The 17,653-nt window shown below is 37.6% G+C and overlaps 1 protein-coding gene across 5 annotated transcripts in view; it reads right to left on the bottom strand.

Moving 5' to 3' along the window:
* Window positions 1–17,653, bottom strand: part of ARHGEF7 (Rho guanine nucleotide exchange factor 7) — a 117,868-nt gene that overhangs the window by 6,462 nt on the left and 93,753 nt on the right. For 3 of the 5 annotated variants that reach the window (XM_063392762.1, XM_063392763.1, XM_063392764.1), the window contains 4 exons: window positions 17,062–17,286; window positions 16,114–16,207; window positions 13,189–13,278; window positions 525–624 (listed from right to left, as the gene is read on the bottom strand). In XM_063392762.1, coding sequence (XP_063248832.1) covers window positions 525–624; window positions 13,189–13,278; window positions 16,114–16,207; window positions 17,062–17,286 — 509 coding nt within the window. Of the gene's footprint in view, window positions 1–524; window positions 625–9,841; window positions 10,019–13,188; window positions 13,279–16,113; window positions 16,208–17,061; window positions 17,287–17,653 lie in introns of all 5 variants that reach the window. The other 2 variants (XM_063392765.1, XM_063392766.1) reach the window with 1 other exon arrangement.

Here is a 17,653-nt window from a genome sequence, read left to right on the forward strand (position 1 = left end):
CTAATAGCTAATTTCAAACCTTTGTCAAAAAAACTCCTTTTTCTAATCCTGATTTATATTCAGTAAGGCAAGGACTTGTTGCCAACTTCTGTGACCAGAAACACCTCTCAAGCACTTACAGATCTCTACTGGTTTCTGTATTACAGAAAATTTCTACATTCAGTATTTCTACAACAGAATTATAGTTTCATTTCCAACATACACTTTACCAAAAAAGTAGAATGAGCCACACGCTAACTAGAAGGATGACACCAATTTAATACTCAAATCTGACAGCACTTGGGAAAATTATTTATAAGTGAAGCACGTCACTTCTTGGCATGGGTGGAATAGGTTGCACAGCATATACAAAGAAACCAGACATTTAAACGATGGCCAGCTCCACTTTGAGGACTGGCAGGTCCAAACAGGTCTACTCCAACTACAAGCATACCATACACAGCCTACTATAATGGGAGACAGGAGGAGGAAGAAGAGTGCAAAGTTTACTACTTTAATTCATCATTCATTAAACATTTTCTTACTTCTCTTCTATAACAGTCTGACCATTACTTTTAGTTTCTTCTACAATAATTTTTTCTTCTTCTGGAAGCAGGACTTGAGGAGCTGATTCTTTACGGGAACCTGTTGTAAAAATAAATTACAAAATGAGCAACTCCCAAAAACCACTGGGGCATTTTAAAGATTATTCTTTCATTCATTGTATGATATACCCCCATGACCAAGGTATACCACTTTCCATTTCCCCCTTCCCTCAACATGAGTTGCTGACACATTTTTTTACTTTTGAAACCACAGCCTTACAACAACAAAAGGTTGTCTGGCATTCCTATCCCACTGGTGACATAACTCCTAAGTCACTGACGGGGATGTTACACTGTTCAAGGAGCAGTGCACTACTCAACCACCAGTAAAAGCTGTGCAAATTCCCCACAGCAGAGTGAGAAAGACATAGCTGTGTTTAAGGAACAGTGATTTAAGCGTCAAGGACAGATTCTGATCTCACACTGATACAAAGCCAAGATATAATTCTGCTCTAAACCCATTGCTCTGTCAGTAAGGAGCAGAACAGTGGTATCAAATGACACAGCAATTAAAGAAAAAAGAAGAAAAACCCCTTTTCCCCACAACACTGTAAGCCCCACACTTTGTGTGTGCACAAACATACATGCAAATACTCTTACAGATAGCCTTTTAGTCCTATCATACATTCCTACCAAATGACACACACTCTTTAATACATGTTTTAAAAAGCACTTCATGGTTTGATGATAAAAACTCAAAACATTTGAATATCTTCAGCTGAAAATGTTTTCCACACATTACAATTTATAACATCAAGATAAAACATATAAAAACAGTTCTGACTAGAAAAGCTACAACTCAGAGATGTGCATCCACCCATAAGTATGTATTCTATAAACATTATTCAATTAGGGTGCAACAAATTACAAGGTTGTTTTTTTTAAGAAGGTCTGTAAATAAATCGGCGTCTAAGCATTTGTTCAGAATTCAAACACTGCAGGTAAAGCATTGAAGTTGTCACATTTTTTAACTAAAACATCAGTTTAACAAACAAGGTACACCTGCCCACCAATTCACTGTAGTGAACTTTCATTAACCAGGAATTTCTCAAGTCTCATACAGTTTGAAGTGATAACTTGGTACTACAGAGCACATGCCTGTCCAGAGAAATTAGTTGCTGAACAGCTGCTTTGTGCTAACAGTGTTTTTCTTTTATGGTTCATGGTAAAATACATAATATAAGCAAGTAAATAAAAATGTTGAATAAATCACACTTATTACAAAATATTAACTTCTCAAACAGTCTTGAGTTCTGAACAGTGAGCTTGTAAGCACCCTATCTTAGCTGTACATATTTAGCTACTTAAACTATTTTAGCAAACAATGACAAATGTCTTTAATGAAGAAAAAAGTTTCCTTAAGCTTACAGTAAAGATCTAATGTATCAGTATGTGATTGTCAAAATTATACAGAATAAAGAGAACAGCAGATTTGAGAAAGAATCTTGTCCTTGAAAGCTGTAAATTCTTCTTACGGAGCGAAGAAATCTTTTAAGGGTTAATACACTTCCACTTATTTTCCAGGAGGAACAACCTATAAAACAAACACATCCAAATTCTGTAGGGAGCTCAAGGACACTTCCCTGTTTGTGCTGTCAATCTCTAACTGTAAAAAGCTCTCATGTTTATTTCAGTTAATTGCTTACTGCTCTGCTTTATTAGCCTTGCAGCTAACACAGAACTGAATTAAATGTTTTATTAGGAATTAGTCGGCAGCAGCTGCTACCAGATCACTACAGTTTGGGTCTCTGTACTGCTGTGGAACACACCTCAGCCCAGCACAAGGGAAACACTGAACAAGGGGAGAGAACTGCCACACATTCCTCCTCACCCATGACTCCTCCAGCCAAATGGAGCACACATTATCTTTCCCTTTGTATAGAGCCCCATCCAGCTGTCTGCCTGGGCAGGGTAACAGGGTCCTTGCAAAGCACAAACAGCGTGGAGGAGACAGCTTGACAACAAATGTCCCAGCTGTTCATTATACACACACATGCATGTGAGGCAGATGTCTACAGCAGCACACCCTGATGAACGTACAGCACAGCACTCAACACTGCAGAGACACAAAGCAGTCCAACAACTTTATACATACAAGGAGACCTCGTGCTACACAAAAACACACAATGGAAAACTGCTGCTGACAACACTGACCTTCCTGTGCCACAGGACACGAGCTACTGTGGAACACAAGTTTCACTCTTGCCTTCACTGCTCCAATACCCTTGGTCATACAAACTCTTATTTGTATGCCAGAACTCTTGCTGCTCTTACGGTTTGCACTTATGCAAAAACCCCCACACTTTCTTCTCGATCATGGTTTGGGTTTTATGAGTTTTGGAGGGTTTTTCTTTATTGTAGATTTTTTTCCCAAGCTCCACAAGCATTTGCTGAGTATCCAAGGTACAAACACACAGCACATGTATCCTGCCACAAAGGATCCAGTCATCAAATGAGTACATGCACAGTAGCATGAGATATGAGATGCCGCATTCTAAAGGCAAAAGGAAGCTATTTCAAAATCCTGATTTTCTGCACCATTTATGCCAGCAGCTATTCTTTTTTTTAAGGTCCTTTTTTTGCAATTGCACATCTGGAAGTAACTTCAAAGAGAGTCATCACTGGCACTCAGCAATATCCCCTAAATTGCACCTTGTGCCTTCATCAAGTTCTTTATGCCTATCCTCTGCGTAACCATTTCCCTATGGAAAAGCTGCAGCTTTAGGACATGAAGAGGGTTGTGTTACAGTACAGTGGGCACCCCACTGAAATAATACTGAAAGGACAGTCTAGGAAGTTTGTACTGCTCAGACCTTTGAGACATACATTTTCATGAAACAGGGTGGAAGAATCAAGTTACTTTAATTGTCATATCTGATCTTCCTCGATCCTAAGCATCCAAGTTTCACACTGAATTTTATTCCAAGTCAAAAAGGCCAAGTGACTATATTTAATTTGACCTCAAACAACTGCCTAATCCACCTTAAGACAACATAACCACAACTACTAGTCAGTTATTTGTTGAGGTTTTTCATGTGGGGATTTGTTGTTGTTGTTTGGTTTGGTTTGTTGTTTTTTGAGGTTTTTTTGAGATGGACACCCTGCACTCCAAGCTACACAAAATAGAATTTCATTTGGTTTGGTGTTTTTTTGTGGTTGTGTTGTTTTTTTGGTTTGTTGTTGTTGTTTTGTTGGTGGGTTTTTTGGTGGGTTGTTTTTGTTTTGTTTTTTTTTTGAAAGGGGTAGGCATTGAAGGAAGTAAGGTAGATGGGAGAAGAAAGTTTGACATACTCAAACAATTACTTCAAGATTAGCAAACAAATATTAAAGACAAGTAAGTTGTCATAGCTTCTCAACAGGGAACTCTGAAATCCAGGCTCTTGGAAGAATTACTCCACTGTTTAGAAGTCTGTTGACTAATTAAAGCAAACAACTACCACTACAATCAAGATTCAACTAAGTTTCCACAAATTAAATTCCATGAAAAAAAAAAAATAACAGTACCTATTCAATATCAATACCTCTCAGCCCCAGAGTGGAGAATAAAGAATTGCAATTTTGACAGAACCATACCCTAAATTGTAGGTTTAGCAAATTTAGCATCCAGAGTAAAGCCAGTAACAATACAGTCCACATTCAGACCAGGCCTTAGCAATACCCCCTACATATAATGAGGTAGAACACTTGAAATACAAGAACAGGCTTGTGAGGAACAGCCCCCAGCTCCTGCTTTTCAGTGTCTGCTCCCGTTTCCAGCTAAGTCAATCAGTCAAAAACAAGCAAGCAGTTCTGAGCATTTCTAGAAATAAGGAAAGCTGAAACCTGTTTGGTTATTTACATGGTTGAAACACTTCATAACAAAAGTTCACTTTATACCTGCCTGAAACAGGTAGAGAGAGTATCACTCCTAGCCCCGGAGTATGGTCTTAACACCAAACCAGGAAGATATTATAGCAGAGACTGAATGTCACAGAGGTTCTCACTGATACCTGTTTGCAATCCTAACTCACAACCTCAGCCTTTTATTCTCTTTCCCCCAAAAGGAGCATGACATCTCACAAAATAGTTGATACAGTCAACCCCCCTGCCATGGGCAGAGACACCTTCCCCTAGACCAGGCTGCTCAAAGCCCCATCCAAACAGGCTCTGTGCCCTCCCAGGCATGGGGCATACACAGTTTCTCTGGGAACCATGCTATTTTTGTATGGCACCATCCTGGTTCCTGACAGAAGCCAGGCTTCAGAAAGCGCTGTACTGTAAACTGTCTGGTCCTTTGTTTTGAATCATTTAGCAGACAAATATGAACAGAGTTCAGAAGTTTTGGAGGGAAGTAAGAAAAGGGGGGTGAAATTCAGAAACCTTTCCACTTTATCTGGATATTAAATCTCTGCCTATGTTCAAAGACCTTGTCTGTCCAGGAACCATTCAAGCCAAGAGTAAAATGGAGGTGGGTATTCCCATCATCTGGTTAAAGTAAAGCTAATTTCAGGCCATCAGTTAAAAGACAGCTCTCCCCAGTCAACTCAGAACAGCTTCCTCCAGCTGGCAAATGGGAAGAGAAGGCTCACAATCATAAAAGACTATGACTGTCCTAATTTAAGGTATGGAAGTCAGATGTGTGGGGTAGGTGGTAATTTCAAGAAGTGCTCAGCATTATCAGAGGCCACGAGCAAAGACTCTCTTGTGCAGCTTTTAAGTATTGCTGTTTTCTTCATACCTTTACTGTGATTAGAGCAGGTAAGGAGGGGAACATGGCAGGAATAAAGGTCAAAAATTTGAAACGTTACTTGTAAATATACAGTTCTGTTTTTCACCAACTTGACAAGCTAAGAAGCTCTCAGAAATTAAATTTACTTTCAATGAAAGTTAAATGAGTTCCAATGAAAGGAGTATGACTTGCCACTGAAAAACAATATGTGTGTATGCAACTGTTTAGATCTACCATTAACCACTGGCATGTACAGACACGTACATTTCCTAGTGAAGCAGATGTTAGACAAAAAAATTACTTGTCATTTTAAATATTCAGTGTTTCATTGCATTTGTTATACTAAAGATGTTAAAGCAGATAAGCACACCTGCCAAATTAACCTTCTCTTTCTTAATAAATTTTTCATGAGGTCCTAATACAAAGAATTCTAAAAATGCTGCTCTCAGACTCAGCATGTGTTGAGATTTAAAAACTGGAAAAATTTGTGCCACAGATCTGCCAAAATCAAAAGGGTAGGCTTTACTATCTTTGTAAGGAAAACACAAATCAGAGCCCAAATATCAACTAAACTTTAGTTCACTGTATAAGACAGACCATTGTTTGCAAATTCTCAGGAATAATAAATAAGGTTTGGACATGAAGTTGTTTTGGTTTTTTTTTAACTAATAGAGATACACAAACAGGAATAAAACCCCACATGACTAAGATGACTGATTTAGGTAGTTTACAGCAATATGTTCAGATGAGTAAAATGAAAACAATTACAGTGGACCGAACTATAACTTCATATGTAAGTGTTAGTCATGTAAGAACAGAACAAATAGTCTGAAAAGACAGATACACCATCTGAAGACATGGGAGAGTCTTAAGGCAACATTTGTAAAGAGCTGCTCCACTAAACTGCCTGTATTTAGCTAACCAATACTAAAACTTCCAACAAGATGGCTGCAGGACTAGAGTCAGCTACAATCATAGCAAAACAAAGTTATGACCTTTTAATAGAGAGGGGTGATTATTAAATTTATTCTTATATAAACATTCTAGCATGTATATTAGCTTATTGATTTGTTTGAATCCACTCATATGTAAGCATCTTTTAAGTAGAAACATTACAGAGAACACTTGCTTTTAAAAAAAAGTCATAATATTAAATCATGAAAACTCATAAGGTTACATACATCCTTAAGTATGTTCATAAAACTCTGGCAAGAGGACCTGCAGAAGTAGGTTTTAGATCATTCCAATCATTCAGCCCATGCTTTTAGTGAGAATATATCAAAACCAAAAAACAAATAAACAAAAAACAAACAAACAAAAAACAAAAACAACAACCAAAAAAAAAACCAAACAAAGAAACCCCCAAAACAAAAACCTCAAAACACACCTAATAGGAAAAAAATAAAATCAATTTAACAGGAGAGGAAAGCAACAGAAAAACAATCTATAGACGGCAATGTCTCTGAAATTATTTTTACAAAAAAGAGTATATAGAAGAATACATACTTCACATTACATTGAATTTCCTGTAGATGTCAATTACATTAAACAAAGACTACACACTTATGTCAAAAAAGATCTTTGACGTCAGCATTTGATTCCTCTGGGAAGATGGGAGGAAGAGAAAGGAGGCATAAGGAGAAGAGGATGTGTTAAGTTACAAGTTCTTCTGTCCTTTCCCCCTGTGCAATAATTAAATATTAAAGTCACAGTCTAGCAAATGCAAAATTTATTTCAACTGTACATAACAGATGTCCTTTTCATATAAAACAAAACACTTAATTGATATATGCAACCACAAACAATATGCATACTGTACAGTACAATGAAACATTCAGATATACATCCATTTTGCATTTCCCAAAGGCAGTCACCTACTAAAGATGGCTTCTCCCATTCACAAATGAAGTGCACAATATATATTACTCTTTCTATGTCTTACGTCACTATATACACAGCACTGTGTTTTGGCAAGGTTATGCAAAACACCCAATCAATATTGGTTGGCTTCAGCTTATGGTAAGTACTAATTCATATGGAAACACTGCATGAGCCATGAGAAGAGGGCCTGACAATGGCTTGAACCTACCTTCTGATTCAGGTTCTCCATCCTTCCAGTGTATTTGTAACTGTACACATACAATTTACAGAATTGCATAAACATAAGGTACTGTTATTACCATGACCCAAGTTCCACAAAAATAGAAACACTGAACCTTTGGACTGAATACCACCATTTCCACATTTGCCTTTGTTTGTTTGTTTGTTTCAAGCATTTTGCATTAATACTCCTGATTAGTTCACAATAGTTTACAGCCTGTAACATTGAAGACATAGAATGGTTTTAAATGTGATGTTAATATGAGAATACATATATGAGAGGTCCTAATTATGATAGTACTTAACGACTTAAATGCTACAATAATTAATGGTGGTAAACTGTCAAAGCTTTGGTGCATAGAAAGTCAAAATCTTCGGATCTGGATAACAAAACTTTCTGTGTGATAAGGAAAGTTCAAGTGCAATAACTGTATTACAAACTCATATTTACACTATATAACATGAAACAGACATAAAGGAATTATCATTTATCCAGTGCAGAAAACATTATTTAACTAGAACACCACAGCATAAGAAACAGGGCAAAAAACAATCCATACTTTCCATATATGTTTAAAAAAAAAAAATAAAAAAAGAAAAGAAGGAGGGAGTGAAGTGGGTTACAAATGTGCCGTGAAATGATATGGAGCACAAATACTTATTTGTTTAAGCAAGACTCCTCCACTTGCAAAAGGTTCAGCATACACAAGTTCCTGGTCATTACATTAATTAATATATGACCAGCAGTAAAAGGTACCCCTGAAAACCCTCCTTGGTAAGCACTACTGCTTTAGTTAGTCACATTACAGAATGCCAACAACAGTGCGAGAGGATAAAGCAGGAGATCAAACAAGACTGAATGTAAATTGAAGACATGAAATGCCTTGAAACATCTTCTCCACACTGACCACCTTCTGGAATCATGCATGTCTAGCAATTGCAACTTTCTGATCATGTAACCTGCAGAAAGGTATTGATTACCTTTTAAAGAGTGTGATCAAGTTCCCAGGCTGCAGTTACATTTCCTCATGATTACTCTGAACTTATTCATAGAGTAGTATCTGAATACGGGACAACATGCTTATGTGAAAAGTGATAAGGGTGTTGCACTTGGGAACCCTGGCAAAACTGAGAACTGTTTCTGTGCTTTCATCACTTTCACCACACTTTTCCCTAAAGCTTACACAGATTTGGAAAACATGCCATTTTTGTTTTGATGCCAATTATGTTAGCAACAAGACAGAACACACACACAGTTCACCCCAGCAGTGCCCCAGTGCAGGTTTGAGACCTTCAGCTGTGCACAGCATGTCACAGTTCTCTGAAAAAGCCAACGTGACTGTAAGTGAAGAGCTGCTGCTGAAAACAAACCTGCTTATGAGAGAAGTTACAAGACACAATATAATCTGTCACAGACATGCTCCAAACAGTACAACCCAAAAGCCAAGCATTATATTATTCAGAACTTCAAACAAGCCAATTTGATCACAGTTGTACCTAGAGTTTCAGCTGCTGAACACTGGAGCCTCCATCAGGGGAATCATTTTCATCTCGTCTTTTCAAGAAGAATGGTCAATTGAGAGTTGACAGTTGACAGTATTTTAACAGGCAAGTAAACATCTAAACCCTGCTTTCTGCCACGCTACTGCATACAGTAAAGTGACAGTATGACCACAGGCAACATGAGAGTACCAAACACTGCATGTAATGAGCATGGACTGCCAGGTTTTCATGACAATTGCCGGACTGGGGTGGGGAAAGAGCAGTGAGGTCCTTCACATAAACGTTTTAAGCAATGAGCAAAAGACAGCAGTATAAACCCAGAAATTTTTATGGATTAGCAAATGCTCTTCCAAACAAATAGGCCAGATACGTGAATATCTGAATGATTTTACAGCTCTTGTACTGCTTATTTTTAAGCTGCATTTCACTTACTCTACCAGCTATGTATTTTGTCAATAATATGTAGAAAATTCAACAACTACCACTAAGGTATTTCCATATAGCTGGCAATCAGCTCTCAAACCAGTATGGTTTCAGTACAAAATATAAAAATGTGCTTATTCAAAAAAAAAAAAAGAGAAAAAGAAAAAAAAATTAAGGACCTGTTACTACACTGACCAAGTCAAAAGAAAAAAAAGACCATTCAGAGCTACAAATTAACATCTATCCATTTAAAAAAACCCTCAAGGAGTATCATCCTTAACAGGATATACACTTTTGAGAATGACTTCTTTGTACGTGTACTGAATTGACAATAGAGCCTTCCACCAGGTATAACTGAAGTTTCAGGAGCTCCCTCAGAAGTTGTTAAAATATCACATTAAAGAGACAAGGAACAGCAAGAAAACATCTAAGAAAAGCAGGCTGTGATACAACAAGCATTTGTTAAGAAAAAGCTCAGAAGTGCATTAGTTCTGGTGAGAGATATATGAGCAACAGCTCTTACGAGATGTAGACCCCATTCTGTAACTATGGGCTGTCCATATACTGTCATAGTCAGAGTCTTCTGAGAGGTCTGAAGGCTCCAAACGAGAAAGACTACTGCGACGACCCAAGGAGTCTAGACTTGATTGGTCATCATCAGCCAAGACGTGATTATGCATCAGGTCAGTGCCTTGCCATGCTAAGGATGTATAGGTGAAATGAAATGGTGGATGTGGATAGGCAGAGGTGGGATGAGGAGGAGAACGTAAGGAATAGCCACAACCAAACACATGAAATAAAAGCAAAAAGGTGATGGGAAGAGAAGGAAAAGAGAAAATATTGTTAAAAAGGCACCAAAGTTGGGTTTTTTCTTTTTTTTTTTTTTCTCAAATTTGTTTGGGGTTTAGATATAAATGACAGCACATAATAATGTTTGAACGGTTACAATACAATTTTGAAGTGGTTTTTAAGTTTCTAGGCAGTCTCAGCTGAGAATTTTGAGTAACAAAATATTGTTTGAAAGTAGAATTTTTTGAAGAGGAAGTCAGGTTCTTTTGAAATACAGAGTCAGTTCTGGTCTGGGGAGGATTTGACTGGGCACAGAGCAGTAAACAAACACAGTAAGCCAGCATGATCCAGCACCAATGTGAAAAGCAACAGCCCCTTCCCCATCACATATCTGTACCTCATCCTTTCCCTCCCTTGCAATGACACAGTCTTTTGTACAGCTGCTTCATGAGCCAAGCCAGGAAACAGCTTCAGATGAAAAAAACTTTTGTAGGGTTAGTTTTTTCAAGCAGATAATTTTCCCACCAGCTCACAACACAGCCAACAGAAGTGCTTGTGTCACCACCATGAAGAGGAAAATGAAGGGGGAAAAAGAAAAGCAAAGGTTCTCATGCAGAGCAGGGCTGCTGATTACTAAATCAGCAGCAACATCTTGCACCTGTTGAAGGAGATTGTCAAAGTTCATTTTTTTGGTGCCCATACCCCCTGTTATTTGTTAAGCCATGTGGTAAATTAACTCACAGAAAAAAAGGGCCAAGGGCCTAACAGTGACAAGACCTAGCCCATTCTGACCCCTCACACACCTCTTCCTACACACCTGAGTCCATCCCCACAATTAAATACTTTTAGATCTCTAGGGTAGTTAGTCAAACATAGTAAGGCCAGGGTTTTTAGTTTTCAAGGCCTGGCAATATCCAAGGACTCAAACCATGTAAGTGGCCATGTTATGAGCCACCACACAGATGATATTGCAGAGGATTTTAAGTCTTCATTTGAAGCAGAAATGCAAAATAAGCTCAGTGTTCAAAAAGGATAAGAAAGCCAGACTCCGCTCTTTCATTTCCATTTATCTACCCAAATTCAATCCCACTTCTTTCCCACACAAACAGCTGATAAAAAGCTGCTCTAATGCCTCACCATACCAGTTTGCACTGGTGCTATAGTTCTGCTGCACTGACACTGTCAAAAGCAGCAGATTAAGGTGAGGTAGGGGAATTGCCCAGTGAGTGCTGTGAGGGACAGGCAGAATATTAACAGGGAGGTAAGAACAGAGTATGTAAAAAACCACCATACTTCACAGGTGCCAGGCAACTCTCTCATTCTATTATTCTACACTGACTACTGCTCCAACAGAAGCAATTCCAGCTTTATTGGTTCTTTCCCCATTTCCAATTCCAGTTTACAAATGGACCTTCTCAAACCTAGCTTAGCCGACAACACTATGCTTTCCAAACAAAGCAGCTGTGTGCCTAATCAATAAAAGTTGTTTCTTGCTGCAGTTAAGAGCAAATAAAAGCTGCTGACTTCTGATGTATGCAATGATACCCACAGCACTATGTATATTCCTTAGATATACATAGACAGGAAAAATAGGCAAGCAAAAAAAAAAATCATATTCACTTCAGATCTGCACACACACACACTACTGTGCAAGTGCAAATGTTTTCCCAACCATTTCTTGTCACGTTATCCTTGGAAATAACAGATCACAGTTGAGGTGTTTAAACAGCAATCGTCTCATTTTGGAACAACAGTATATCTTCAGAACTTTGAACTCATTCATTCCCTTTATCCAATTAAACACACTACTGTAATGACTGCAGGGCTATAAAAAAGATTAGTATTAATAAAAAAATAACAGTAGTAGCTGATTTAATGATCTTGGAGATCTACGGTTCATTAAGACAGAAAAATTAAAATTAAGGCTTTTGTTGTTACTTGAGAAGTTTTTACAGTCTAATATAACTGCCACATTCCCATTGTCATTTACATAGGAATACAAAGTAGCTGTGTTTTTTTCAAAGTGGCAATAGCAAATGAACATGTATTAGGAAAATTCAAGAACTAAGTCTGCAATTGCATTTTAAGACTTCAACTGCCAGCATGAAGTGCTTTTGCTTGGAAGTAAAACGGGCCTAGAGCACTGTAGGCAGCAGTAAGAGTGATTAATATTGCAAAATTTAAATAGTTTTAGTGGACAAGGAGTTATGATGTCCGGTCTTCTAGTTCCAGCAAAACCAGCAAAGTACTTCAAGATCATTATACTGTGTTCCAAGGATCTCCAAATTAAATTTGTATTCAACAGTGCAAAAAGGAACAAACGCAACAGCATTTTCTCCTTCCTTGTGTAAATGGAACACATGCTGGTGGACTCCCCTGCTTTGAGCAATGTTTTACTTACAACACAGAGGAACTCCACATGGCAACCTTGATTTGGATTAAATGAAGTAGGACCCCAGAGGCACGTTACAGGTTTTCAATATGCTAGGTACTGATCTGAGAAACTAAAAATGGCTTTAAGCAACACACATCTGAGAACAATTTCTCCTGAAATTATGAGACGGGATTAAAATTTGTAATTAATACTAAAAACAACTAGTGGCAATAAAATTAAAGAAATTTTTATAGATCTAGGTTACTTTTCCAAGTCTTTGTTGAACAGAACACAACAAAAAATACAGTCCTCCAAAACTATGATGACTTCTTCATTCCTCCTACTTACCAGCTTCTTGAAATTTATCCAAAAGCATACTGATTAGCTGTTATATTCATTTCAGACACCTCTTATTCATTGGTGAAGCTTTAGTACAATTTGAAACCATAACAAGTCACATTTAGAGTTTTGTTGTTTTGGATTGTTTCAAAATACTGAAAAAAATGATAGTCTCTAACCATGGTCCTTGGCATCCAATACATAAATACCTGGCATTGATGTTAAACCAGAAACAGGTTATTGTTATTACTTGTAGGTCCAACTTGCTATTTGCAAAGGCCTGAGAATATACAGCACCTTTTTTTTCAAACTGTCTTATTTGTGTTTTAGTTAGGCATTTCTACCCATGTAAGTACATTCTAACTTACTTGAATTTAGTGTTTGACGTGTTTTGGCACTTGTGCAATATGCTTCAATGACTTTAAGAATTTGAGCATCTTCTTCTAAAGCAGCTGTACCTAGAATCAATGGGAAAATAGAATTTTAAACATGGGCATGTTTCTTAATATAGAAAAGGCTTATAAATCAGTACAGTTCAGTTGAGTCCAAAGTTCAGCCTAATCAACCCTTAAAAATTCTTTTAATTATACCATTTTAAAAATCAAACTTCAATGAACAAAAGTAACATTTTAAAAAGACAAATACTATTTTCAAATACTTAGAAAAAATTCAATTCAGAGTAGCCACCTACACATTCAAAGAAATTTTCTGAACATCTGATTTTGTACAGAATGTGTCAAAGTGTGAGGATGTTCATTCTAAAGCCATCATTTTGCTCAAGTCATTACATAAACACACAATTCAATATGCATACTATTACATTATTTAGCAAGAAAGCAAGAAACATAACACTAATTCACAGAAAACATCTGGAAAACTTTTTGCATTTGTGCATATATATAAAATCAGATTTACCCCTTTCAACAGCACACAATTGAAAATAACTCAGAATTATCAGCATAAGTTCAGTGTGCAGAAGGAAAGATGCCATTATCATGTACATATATCTCTGAAAATGTGCATACTCTAAACTACTCAGGCTTCAACGTAGAAACAGTACTACTGAATAAATTTATCTGTTCATGCTTAACATGGCAACATTTTCCAAAAGGTAAAGCTCCACAGCAAATCTCACTGGTGACTCATTGAAAATACTGTCAAATTGTTCACTTGCAGCAGAGTGAAATTCCAATCAGAAATCTAGAGGTGCCTCTATCATTATTAGTTTAGATGAAACCAGAAGTCTACGTGGAAGGCAAAACAATTCGTTGTTTTAAAAGCATTTTTCCTCTCTTCCCCCCCACAAGATAATTAGGTTTGAAGATTTCCTGCTACATGAATCTGAGCAGCTTTCAACATCAAAATGCAGTTGTATTCTCTGCCAACCAATGCATCTTGTTGGGTTTTGTGATTTATTATCAACAAAACAAAGCCAACTTTCCAAATATTTGTTGGGACAAGTTGGCTACTGTAGAAATTATCTTGATCCAACATAATTTTCTTACAGTTTAAGAGATGCAGGAACTCTAAAGTATGGGTTATCCCTCTTTCAAGGCAGGAAAAATAACTGGATTTTGTATATAGAATGCAGCACCATTTTATTACAGTAGCAGGACAAATACTACACTTCTGAAATAGCATTTTGAGGGCACTCAGTTGAAACATCTCAGTTGTTTTGTCTGTTGAACTGCTCATTTGACACAGCAAAACAGTTCTTAAAACACAGCCCATAAATCCTCTGGATTCCTTAGAAGGGAAGGAATCTTGTTGATAGACTTCTCTATCGACATGCTTTAAGTTCAGTACAAGTGGGAAACTTTTATAGCTCCTCTAAGAAGTTGAGAAAGTTGAAGGAACACTAACAGAAGCTTCTAAATACTGATTCGGGAAGGTGAATATCAAGAATCTGTAAGAAACAGTCTTTGACTAAAAGCTTAAAAAAATACCTTTCTATAAAAGTTATTGAATCAGGAGTAGAACAATGTATTTGCAAGCTATGAAGTCCTTCCTTCCCCCAGCTTAGAAACCTTAGCTCCTCCCACTGTGTTCTTTAAAAACTGCTAAATCTGCAAGGTGACAGCTTCATCATCATTACAACTACTAAATCTCCATTCTCAAGCATCTCAAATGATATGGCCTTACAGTACTTTCATTTTTCCTAAACGGATGCCTTCCTGTAAGGATAAAATATCCTGAATTACAACATCCACCTGCACATCGATGAACAAAGACACATTCTACTCACTACCTTAACCTTTGCCACACGAAATTCACAGAACACATTCAGAAGGACTAACACCTCAGTCAAAGCAAGAGTACCTGGAGGAAAAGCTTTTTCTTTCCAACTCCCTATAAGCCTGTGAGAGACAACTGTCACAACAACACACTTCATGCACTGAACACACATGGCACAGACTATCTTGAAAAGTCCATGAGCAAAGGACAGACACAGAGAAGCAAAAGCTACAGAAAAAAATCTGTCCAATAAAAAATCCTGTCTTTTACTGATACAAATAATCAGATTATTCATTCACACAAATTTCTAAGGAAGAACTACAGCAACACTGACAACTAAGTGAATACTGTTTGCTTGATAACAATTAATGCCTGATAACAATTAATGATAAACAATAAACTCCCTCCACTTCAAATTATCCCAACATCCAGATTTTGACCTCTCTCTTTCTGTACATTACTCAGTCTCTCTTACATCAGCGTTTTTCTTCAGACTTCAGGCAGCCTAAATATCTGCAATTTATTTAGATACAGACATGAGCAAATTACTTTATTTACAGGAAATAAGAGAAGACTGTTGGATCCTAGAAGGAGTGATTGTGGAAGCAACCTGTCTTCAAATCAGCAGCAGTAACCAGCTTTCCAATACAGAGGATAACAGAGGCTCCTACCAAGACTAGCTTAAGAACGTAGCTACAAAGTATTCTGCAAGACTGGTACAATATCTTCACGTTGTTGTTCACAGTACTAAAAGACACATTTACCTCACTGAACTTCACATGGCTCTCTAGTTAACCTCCCTTCCTTCTGTAACAAACAGAAAGAGGCATTTCACTAGCAGACAGCCACTGTAGCTATCAGTAAAGCTCTACAAAGCAACTAATGCCATCACAGCACAAGATGAATATAACAAACCATCCTCGAGAGATACCTTCCCCTCTCCCCAGACACGAGAGAGGAAACCAGGTGACTTGCTTACACTGTACACCTCTTACAGAATTTAATGATGTTAATTCCACCCTTTGTATTACACAGATATTTGTTCAAGTCTCTCTTACTTTTTCTCAGTGCAAACTCCTCATCTGATGGCTTCCGCTCTGGCTTGCGTTTGGGAAGGAGCTTTTTCATGGTTTTAGGGCTTTTACTGAGATCCTGTATAGGAAAAATAAAAAGAGTAGAGCCTCTAGACAGTATTTCAAGAGTTTAACTTCTAAGATGCATACAGGAATTACTAACAAAAAACCTTTCAACAGCACTAAAATTCAGTTTACTAACATTTTTTGCCACATTCAATTTGCCTGAACTGGCTGATTTCCTGTCTACTCTTCCTCTAGCTATACACATAGCCAAGTATTTTATCTGTTCTATTAACAGAAACATACATAAAACCTGCTGCAAAGGCATTCAGTTTGGGAGCTAGAGTGAAGGGAAGAGGCAGGAACACATTAACAGGTCTTTTTCCTGAGCAGTTGAAGAGACAACCCATTTCACTTGTCTACTGGGAAGCAAGTGAAAACAAAATGTGTTCATGATAATTTACAGGAACAAAAGGAATATGCTGCTCTATCCTTTACCTGAAGGATACAATACACTTGTGAAAATACAGAACAAGAAAGTAAAAAGGTGACTGAGCAGGACCTACCAAAGACTATCAAAGATGATCAAGATAGGTTTTGAATGTTATTGTATGCTAAACACTATAAAGATGATTGAAATTTTAATACATTGGAGAATTTAGCATCCGACACACAAAAGCATAAAAGCATTTTCAGTTAAATTACAAAATGAGCATATAGTACAGCCAAACTGATACAGCCAAATAGAAGAATCTCTTCTAGCAGCTAAGTCACAGTACAAATCTTGCACTGCAGATCAACCCTCACATTTCCCCTGTTGTTTAGAAGATTAACAAAATTAAAGGAAAGTCAGATCAGCCATCACAAAAAAAAATTGCTTTCCTATTGGAGGCCTGCCACATTCTCTTTTTTCTGGGCTGCTGATCTCACCTCTTTATAGCAGAGGGCTGCTGAAGGCCGCAGTGGAGGTGCGGGCCGCAGGCAGCTCAGGCTCCAAGGCTTGGGCGTTTTCGGAGGCTCCAGCGGCCCCCAGTTTATGGTGGTGTGTGGAGTCCCGTGATGGGATGGATGAGGGAGAGTGTGGTAGGCAGGAGTCAGTGGTATTGGCTTGCTGTCTGAGTGCTTGCTGGAGGGAGTCACTGGGTGGGAAGGAAGCTGCCAAACATGATGGGAAAGGAAAAAAAAAGCATATTATCATAATGGAGACATAGTGTCATCAAGGACTGGTGAGATAATCCCACCTGCTACAGCATTTCTGTTTATTACAGCTGGCCTTCAAAAAATTCTACACTAAACTATTTTTAGGAAAAAAGGAGCTTGAAATTTTTTTATTGTCTACCACAAACGGAGCACAAACTAAAGAAAGAACTGCTCCCATTTCTCTCACCACTAAGGGTGGAGCTAAATTTAGAACCATTCATATCCAACAATTCAAATGCAGAACTCAAAAGAAATTACTGTTTCTCCACAGCCTGTTAAGTACATCACCAATTATACCCTACTGCTCTAAGTATACTTAAAA

The sequence above is a fragment of the Prinia subflava genome, chromosome 3 (assembly GCF_021018805.1).
Source record: "Prinia subflava isolate CZ2003 ecotype Zambia chromosome 3, Cam_Psub_1.2, whole genome shotgun sequence".
Lineage (NCBI taxonomy): Eukaryota > Metazoa > Chordata > Aves > Passeriformes > Cisticolidae > Prinia > Prinia subflava.